The 8,879-nt window shown below is 46.9% G+C and overlaps 1 protein-coding gene across 1 annotated transcript; it reads left to right on the top strand.

Moving 5' to 3' along the window:
• Window positions 1-1,406: 1,406 nt before the first annotated feature.
• MYOD1 (myogenic differentiation 1) lies at window positions 1,407-5,261 on the top strand. The gene is made up of 3 exons (XM_074149343.1): window positions 1,407-2,168; window positions 3,676-3,754; window positions 4,397-5,261. Exons 1-3 carry the CDS (start codon window positions 1,608-1,610, stop codon window positions 4,645-4,647), a joined length of 891 nt encoding a protein of 296 aa, XP_074005444.1. The 5' UTR covers window positions 1,407-1,607; the 3' UTR covers window positions 4,648-5,261.
• The last annotated feature ends 3,618 nt before the right edge of the window (window positions 5,262-8,879 follow it).

Genomic DNA, 8,879 nt, shown 5'->3' with positions numbered 1-8,879 from the left:
ACTGCTAGTTATCGGAAATAACAAATTCTTACTGCAAAGCAATCCATTTGCAGTGCGACTACTCGTGCAGCAAAATGCTACTTCGTGAGGTGAAGTCAGTCTCTTCAAAGATTTCAGCATAAAGGTAAACTGAGGCTTGAGTTGCAAGAGGAACCTGAAACGCAAATTTATACATCATAGCTCATGTGAAAAGAGTCATTTGCTAAAGTGACAGCTGAACCTAACTCCGGCCCCAGCTCTCCTCAGGTATGTCGTGACTAAACCACTACTGCACTGCCTTACTGCAGGGACCAAATGCTTCCTGTGATAAATATGGTTGCAACTCGCTCGGGCCCGAGCTGGTCCCAGCCGCTGCAGACCTCGCCCTCCCACACGGCTTCCTTTTGCTCTGGGGTCAAACAGTTTCAGTAACTGCGCTGGAGTCTTGCTGAACGTTCTGCATCCTCGGGGTGTATCTCTGACCTGAACCTGTCTCAGACGCGGCCAGGGACAATCCCATTCCTCACAAAAAGGCTAACACGCTTCAGCCGGCCCCAGACACAGACGCTTTTTCCAGACCTCACGGCGCGGAGCTGTAACGGTAACCCCCGGCCCAGCTCGGCCGCGGCGGCGGAGCCCGGCGGGCCTCTAGCCCCGCCTAGAGGCCGCCATGTCACCCCGACGACGAGGGACGAGCGCAGCGCCACCAGGCGGCCGCCATTTTGCGGTTCCCCCCCGGCCACGACCTTTCCGTCCTGCCGCTGCCCCAGTACCCGCTGCCCCCTCGGGGCGGGCACGGCCCCGGCGCCTCGCCGCCGCCCTGAGGTGCCGCCCGCACCGTCCGCCCTCACCATCGCCCCCGAGGTAGTTACCCTGTGGCCGCAGAGCCGCACAGCCGCGGCCGGCGCGGAGAAACCTGTCGCGGGGCTTGGGGGGTTTCTTCCCCGAGAGTGACCAGCGGAGCCGCTGCCGCTCCCCTGCCGCGAAGCGTGCTCGGCCGCCGGCCACCGGCCGGGACGCGCAGGGAGACGCGCCGCGGCGTGCGGGAGAAGCGGGGAGCACCGCCGTCCCCCGGGGCGAGGCTGCCGGCACCTTCGGGCATCGGGGAGCCTCGCTTCCCCTGAGCGGCTGGGCTGGGCGGGCTGCTTAAAGCGGAAAAAAAAAAGGGGGAAAAGAAAAAAAAAAAGACAGACAACCGTGCGGCCGAGTAGCGGCTGCCGTTAGCTTTGCAGCAGCCCGAGCGCCCGCAGCTGCGCCCCGACGGCGCCCCGCGCCCGCGGGACACCGCGCCACGCCGCCCCCCCGGGAGCTCCGGCGGCCGCGGCCCCCTCCCCGCCCCGCCGCGCTCCGCCCCGTCCCGTCCCGTCCCGACCCGCCGCGCCGGGGGGGCTCCGGCATAAATACGGCCTCGAGTGGCGCTCCCGGGCCGGCGCGGCTGGGGAGGGGGTCGGCGGCGGCAATAGCAGCCAGCGCTGGTGGCCTCGCCTGGCAGAGGGTGCGAGGGCCCCTGCTTCGCGTACCCGCCTGGCTGGTGGCTGCTGCCGAACAGCCCGATCGAAGCCCCCTCTCTTCTGACCCCCTCACTCACCCTCTGGGGCCCAGCTGCTGTCTCCTCCACTGCTGCCCCCATGGATTTACTGGGCCCCATGGAGATGACGGAGGGCTCCCTCTGCTCCTTCACAGCCGCTGATGACTTCTACGATGACCCGTGCTTCAACACGTCGGACATGCACTTCTTTGAGGACCTGGACCCCAGACTGGTGCACGTGGGGGGCCTGCTGAAGCCTGAGGAGCACCCGCACCACCATGGCCACCACCACGGGCACCCACATGAGGAGGAGCACGTCCGGGCGCCCAGCGGGCACCACCAGGCCGGCCGGTGCCTGCTGTGGGCCTGCAAGGCTTGCAAGAGGAAGACCACCAACGCTGACCGCCGTAAGGCTGCCACCATGCGGGAGCGGCGGCGGCTCAGCAAGGTCAATGAGGCCTTTGAGACCCTCAAGCGCTGCACCTCCACCAACCCCAACCAGCGCCTGCCCAAGGTGGAGATCCTGCGCAACGCCATCCGCTACATTGAGAGCCTGCAGGCGCTGCTGCGGGAGCAGGAGGATGCTTATTACCCGGTGCTGGAGCACTACAGTGGGGAATCGGATGCCTCCAGTCCCCGCTCCAACTGCTCCGACGGCATGGTGAGTGCCCCAGGGAGGACACCCTGCCACTGAGGCGCTCGCCCCGGATGCTGTGGGTCCAGACCTGCACAGGGCGAGTTGCCTTGTCCTGCCTTTCCTATAGCAGCTGCCTTCCGTAACTCCCCTGGCAGAAGACAAAAGTCCTTTCTTGTGCCTTGAGCTCCAGCAGCAAAGGGAGGTGGGGTTCCCACATGCCAGGATCTCTGGGAAGGAAGAAGAATCTCTTATACACTTTTTTCCCTGGGATGAGAAGTTAGGCAGGTCCCCCTTTGGCCTGGGGGAACCAAGGGAGAGCTGCTGGCTTTGGGAAGCTGCCTGGGATGGGTACCTGCGGGCATGGTGAGGTCTGAGCCCTGCCTGTGCTCCCATAGCTGCTGAGGTGTCTCTGTTCCCATCTTCTGCTGTATCACTACTTTTGAATCCTCTAAGAACAGCAGAGAGACAGTCCCCCTTGGTCATGGTAGTTACAGGGGAACTGGTAAGAGTCTGGATTTTGTTTTCTGTGATTTGTCATGGTAACAGCAGGAGGGTCTAAGCAACAGAAGTTGTTTTTCTTGACCCTTAAGAAAAAGGTTCTCCTTTTCTCCTCTTACCATGCCCTCCATAGACATTTACCAGCAATAGGAAGGAGACCCCAGGCTTTCAGTCCTGCTTGTATGTTACGGGGAGAGGAGAAGAAGGGTGGGTGCCAGACAGGGTGTCTCATCACTGCATCTTTTCACTGGGACTATAGCCTCAGACTCTGGTCTGACTCTGGGGTGGTGGGATGTGGTGACTGGAGTGTAGGACAGCTGTCTGGGTTGGGATAGCCACAGCACTTCAAAACCTGAGATTTTTTTTTCTGTGCTCTGGTGGGCATAATCATTAATAAATTGAATATCTGTGATTATGAGATAGTTGCCAGATTGAAGATTTACACAAATGGTCCCTTCCCAAAATACAGCCTTTTTCTTTTGTCAGAAAGACTAATTCATTGCAGATTAAAGTATTGGAAACAAATATATTGGTCAACCTTTGGGGTTTTTTTTTTGGTACAAAATGGAAATAGGAAGAGAAACTAAAGGAACTGAAACTAAAGGACAAAGGTAGACAGAGGCTTTTTAAGAGGAACTCATGTTTGGAAAAACCTACAAAAATTAAAATCAAAAAAGGACTCATTCCCCCTTTGATCTCCCTGTTTTAAATTGAAGATACCAGTAGGGCAGTATCTGATCAGAGTGCTGGAAGAACTCATCTCATTTGTAAAGCTGCAGCATTCGATGCAACAACAGTGGTAATTTTTCTTTAGAACAGCTGTGCCACATAAAATATTCTGTGGTGAATCCCCTTCCAGCTAAGTTAAGTTCTACCTCATTCAAAGAAACTACAACTTGCTGGCATTTCAGCCAGTGCTGAAATGATTGCACAGACTGATTTACATTTCAGTAAATGCTGAATTGGGGTTCCTGGTGTTTCAGTAAATGCTGTCCCCAACCAGTGACCTCACTCAGATTGCTCTTCTTTCCAGATGGAGTACAGTGGGCCTCCTTGCAGCTCCCGCAGAAGAAACAGCTATGACAGCAGCTACTACACAGAATCACCAAATGGTGAGTACGTGCCGTTCACAGCTGTGTGAAACATGGAGACAGGCCGTCAATGCAGCAAACGTCCCCGTGCCTTCTCTGTCCCCAGTTGTTTAGCTGACCCCAGCTGGGCTGAAAGAGGAGCCCACCTGCCTTTTCAGCCAGCGAGCTGTTGATGCTAATAGGAGCACTGGATTTCCTCTAGATGTATTTGCAAATATGGGGATATGTTATAGCTGCATTTCCTATTTTCCAAATATAAAATTTGGATAAAAATGTATTTCTCCCTGCAATTAATTTTCATTGTTTAACCATGTTTTGCATTGATCTATTTATTTGCATTGATATCTATCATTGATCCAAACTGGAGAAATTGCTGATTGATTTAAAAGCTTCCCTTCCTAAAAACTAAGGACTGAAGTGAGGCCTTGGATCCAACCTGCCCCAAAAGTAGCACACTTTAGTTGGGTCTCTCTTCCATTTTGCAATTACAATCTCTGTTTTCTGATAATTGGTGTTCTTCACCAATGTTCATTTCCTCTGAATCTTTACATGCTCACAAATGCATACTATCAGCCACTTGCTGGGGTTTTGCAAAATAACTACATCCTACTGACATTAAGTACCCATTGGATAAACTGAGCACTTTTTTTGTCTGTTTTTTAGATCCAAAGCATGGCAAGAGTTCTGTTGTTTCCAGCCTTGATTGCCTCTCAAGCATTGTAGAGAGGATTTCCACAGATAACTCCACATGTCCTATACTGCCTCCAGCGGAAACAGTTGCTGAAGGGAGTCCCTGTTCCCCCTCAGAGGGAGTGAGCCTGAACGATAGCGGAGCCCAAATTCCTTCCCCCGCCAACTGCACCCCACTTCCCCAAGATAACAGCAGCAGCAACCCCATCTACCAAGTGCTATAAAGGCAGGTCCAGCTGGACTGCACTGAAAACAAATTGCTCCGTTCAGCCACACTCCAAGACCTGCCTTCTAAGACTGAAGAGACTTCTTAAGACTTGTTCCAGTTTTAAAATATCACTCAAAATTCCTTCAAATGTGTAACTTTTCAAACCTGTATTACTTCAACATACATCCAGTTATTTATTGGTTGTTAAACTAAAGTTATTTAATATGTCTAGAGATAAAATTGTGTACCATGAAATGGCCAATGTTTAATCTGGGCTTTGGGGAATAGGAACCTGGCTCTTGAAAGCAGAGGAGAATAGAAATCTACAACAATGGTGGCATAACAGATCCTTCCTATTACTCCTGTTCTGGCCAAAATAAGGTTGTGGACCATTTTTTATAAAAGTTTTTTGTATAATTGTAAATAAGAGTTGCTTTGCAAAAAAAGGGAAAAAATCAGAAAAGAAAGAAAAAAGAAACAAAAGCAAAAATTAAAAATAAAAAGGGGGAAAAATTTAAAAAATATTTAATATTGCTTGGTTTGTTGTGTCAAACTTTAACTTTATATATTTATACGATGTGGTTGCCAAGAATGTTTTCAACAGTATTCTAAATAAAGACCCTTATTTATAAAATCTGTGGCGTTATCTTGACTTTCATTAGGGCTTCTAGAATTACTAGTGCATTTAGTAGTGGCATTAAGATCACTGCCTTGGCAGGAAGAAGATACAGGCTCTGATTCAGCAAAGAAATCAAGAACATGCTTCAGTTGCACTACTTTCAACTACTTTGCATAAATACATTGCTGAAAAGGAATCTACTTTCTTCATATTGTATCTTGGTGATTTCTAAACCAAGTCTTGTACATCAGAGGTCATTATTCAAAAGATCTGTAAGGTCAATCAGTGTGTTTCTCTTCCTTCCCCCAAAGTTTACAATACATTATAGGACTTGATCTAACAAAGATGTGTTAGAACTAGCAATCACAATAAATTAGATTCTCCAAATTCCAGTGCAGTTACCATAACTTAAAGTCGTACAACAGTATCTCACAAGACCAAGTACTACATTCTTGGACAAATGTTCAGATTTTTCATTCAAGTTCTAATTTTCGAGTGTTTGTACATGTTCATGTATTCTCAGGTGTTAGAAAATAATTGCAAAGGATTTTTTGTTATAAAGTTCAAGGTATAAATCACAGTTTTCCTCAAGTTCAGGTGGGAATTTTGGCCAAAGATAGGCAGTTTTAATTTGGATTTGAACTTTACGCATCTCTGGCAGCACTACTCCAGGGATTTACTTCTTGTTTAGAGCCTTTCTAAAAATAACCAGTGGGCTATGTTTCATTCAGTATATATGTGTAACCTTGCAAGCTTGCCATGAAACTGAAAAATGTTAAGCCCTGAGCAGGTTGTCATTGGAAAGTAACTTAAAGGGCATTTCTGTACATTCGGAAAAGAATAACCAGCAGCTACAGCCAACGTGAAACAACGAATTTCTTGTCATATCCCAGTGATTTATGGATTTTGTTTAAACATCACAGAAAAAAACCCCAAAACACCAACCCCACCTCAAAAACCAACCCAGATATCGTCATCAGCTCTAAATACTTTGACGACAGATCAGTTGCTGTATTCTCTCTTGGGTGACTATTGAAGAGGGAATTTGTGCAGCTCTTACCTCTTCAGCAGGAAACAGAGCAAGGGAACAGCTAATTCCATAGGAATGTCTCCCACTCGTTTAGTCGTGGGGGCCTTGAAGATCAATGCTCCATGGAGAGGAGAAGAGTGAGTGGCCTTATGTCGAGCAGAGCAACGCACTTGCTTCTCCTTCCTCCTGGGGCAGAGGCATGCTCTGAGCTTGCTGTCTTACCTGAAGCCAGAGGGGCAGGAAGGTAGCAGCCACAGGGATTCCTTCCTCATTCATTTGCTTTTGACCACGGTGCATGATAAATTGGTGTGGAGGCACAGGACCACTGCAGAGCAGGCCAGGCTCCTGTGGATCGGGGGGGACTCCAAGGCAGGACTGGCCCCTCAACACCTGTATGAAAGTCCAATTTTATAAAAGGTCTCCCATTGATTTCACTGTGGGCAGAAACAGTCCGGCCCATAAAGGTTGAGCTTACTCCTTTCATTTTTCCATTAAAAATAAAATTAACTTGAGAATGTGCTAATTCATACTAGCATTAATCAGGAGGATCAATAGTAAGGCCAGAAAAATACCCCGGGTTAGTTTGAAGCCAGTATCACTAACTTACAAAAACTAAAGGGAGACAGTTAGAGCCTCATGAACCAATGCCTCGCACATCAACGATAAAATTTTCATTTGCCTCCAGCAAACACTCGATCAGGCTCACAATGCAAAAAATCAATGCTTTTGTGAAATCTATAGACCTTGCCATCCCCATACTCTGAGGCTGGTAAAAGTATCGATTTTACTGTCCTGTAAATGGCAACCAAGAAATATTTTGCCAGCTCAGGAACTAGAGAGACTCTATACACAAAGTTCATGCCCACCTCACTACAGCACCCACTTCTGTGGGGCACAATAGGTTTTACCTGGATGTAAAGCTGGCACGGCACAGTGGGCACGGGGCACTTCTGCTCAACAATGCACATGCAGTTCCATGTGAAGTCATGGATATTGCATTTCACTGATTTATTTTAGCAACCCAAGTTTCCACATACTGATGTTAATGTTACAACAGAGAACAAGCATTTAGCACATCCCAAAATAGATGGATGGATGAAGAAGAAAAAAAACATTCACAGATTTCCTATACAGAGCCCATCTTTTTCCCATTGATGTCAGTGAGAAAAGTCCACTGGAGTAAGGCCAAAGGGTGTCAGTGCTGATAAACACACGTTTAGGTTACAGCTATATTTATTTTTTAACTTAAATAAGGAAAATGTGTTCCCTGTGCAATTTCTTCCTGTCTATTTCTAAGGTAATATATTTAAAACAAATGCCTGAAGTTACTCTACTCCTCTGTATATCAAGAGGATGGCATGTTACTGACAGAAGTATATCCCAGTCTATGTGCACATATTTCAAAGCTGGAAATATTTAAGTTCAGAGCTTTAGTTTAGTTCCAAAAGTGGCAGGGAACATACACAGAGCTGAGGAACAGATACAAGAGTGATACAACATTTACAAACTTTGGTTCTTAAATTGGGCTCCTGAAAGTGTATTTAGGCATTTAGGGCTGATCCTACAAGACAAACTGGAGTTAGCTTGGTCTGGGAAACTCTCCAGCATAGGCTACAAACACACACCAATAACCTGATTTATACCACACAGTTCCAGTTCAATATTCTGCAGGATGGGGCACCTAAAGAAATACCGTCTGATTTAAGAAAAAACCTGAATCCCGCAGATTGCAATGACTTGTCGAGCCTGGGAGAAACTGGAGGTGATCACAAACCAGGCCATTCCTTTCCCCGAGCTGCCTCGGCAGGACATACAAAGCCTGCCTGAATGTGGGTTTGGAGCTCTTCACTAAAGCTATTAAAATTGTCTGATGTTTCCTATGGAACGCTACCTCCAAAGGGAAAGTCATGCAGCTACAAATAATTAACAGAAAGTAGCCGTCTTTGAACACAAAGATAAATGTGTATCTTAGGAATGTTTGATTTCGTTTGGCAAATTGCAAAAGCCCTACTGGGCCTGCACGACAAAACCCTGTTATCGATTTATCTTATTCAAACTATCGCTATGGAAAAAGTGAAGAGGAATAAATTTATACCTCACATATATGGTAAGTGCTTTGATTTTACATTTCATTAGGTCATTTGCAAACATGAGAATGAAGAGGATCCTTTTTCTACTTTCACTATTTCACAACAAAAAAGTGCATTAAAGTTTCTATTTTTTAAAAGTAACATTATGCACCATTTCCCACATTATCATTGAAGCTGCTACAGAAATTTTTCACATACTGAAAATTCAATTTTAGGTAAAAGAAACATACAGACTATTCCTAGTATATTGATCCTTTTAAAATATTTTCTCATCTGTATCCAAAAATATTAAAGAAATATTAAGTTGGCAGTTGCTTTGCATCAGATGCTGCTCTTTTAAAATAACTTGTCATTTTAAACAGAAGATAAAGACCTTACAAAACCCCACTGAACGTGGAAGGAAAACCAGTTTTCATCTTATAGCTTGCATTTGGCAGAGATATTTGAAAGGGTCAAATTGTGCAAAGGGCAAAACCTGCTCATTTTACTCACAAACATGATATTATCTT

The sequence above is a fragment of the Numenius arquata genome, chromosome 6 (assembly GCF_964106895.1).
Source record: "Numenius arquata chromosome 6, bNumArq3.hap1.1, whole genome shotgun sequence".
Taxonomy (NCBI): domain Eukaryota; kingdom Metazoa; phylum Chordata; class Aves; order Charadriiformes; family Scolopacidae; genus Numenius; species Numenius arquata.
The sequence above is the reverse complement of the archived record's forward strand: the minus strand, read 5'-3'. Positions and strand labels throughout refer to the sequence as shown.

Bases quoted from the DNA above. Each gene is read 5' to 3' on its own strand.
- MYOD1 (XM_074149343.1), top strand. From the start codon at position 1,608: ATGGATTTACTGGGCCCCATGGAGATGACGGAGGGCTCCCTCTGCTCC. The intron at 2,169-3,675 runs GTGAGTGCCCCA...TCTTCTTTCCAG, and splicing joins CCAACTGCTCCGACGGCATG to ATGGAGTACAGTGGGCCTCC. The intron at 3,755-4,396 runs GTGAGTACGTGC...TCTGTTTTTTAG, and splicing joins CTACACAGAATCACCAAATG to ATCCAAAGCATGGCAAGAGT.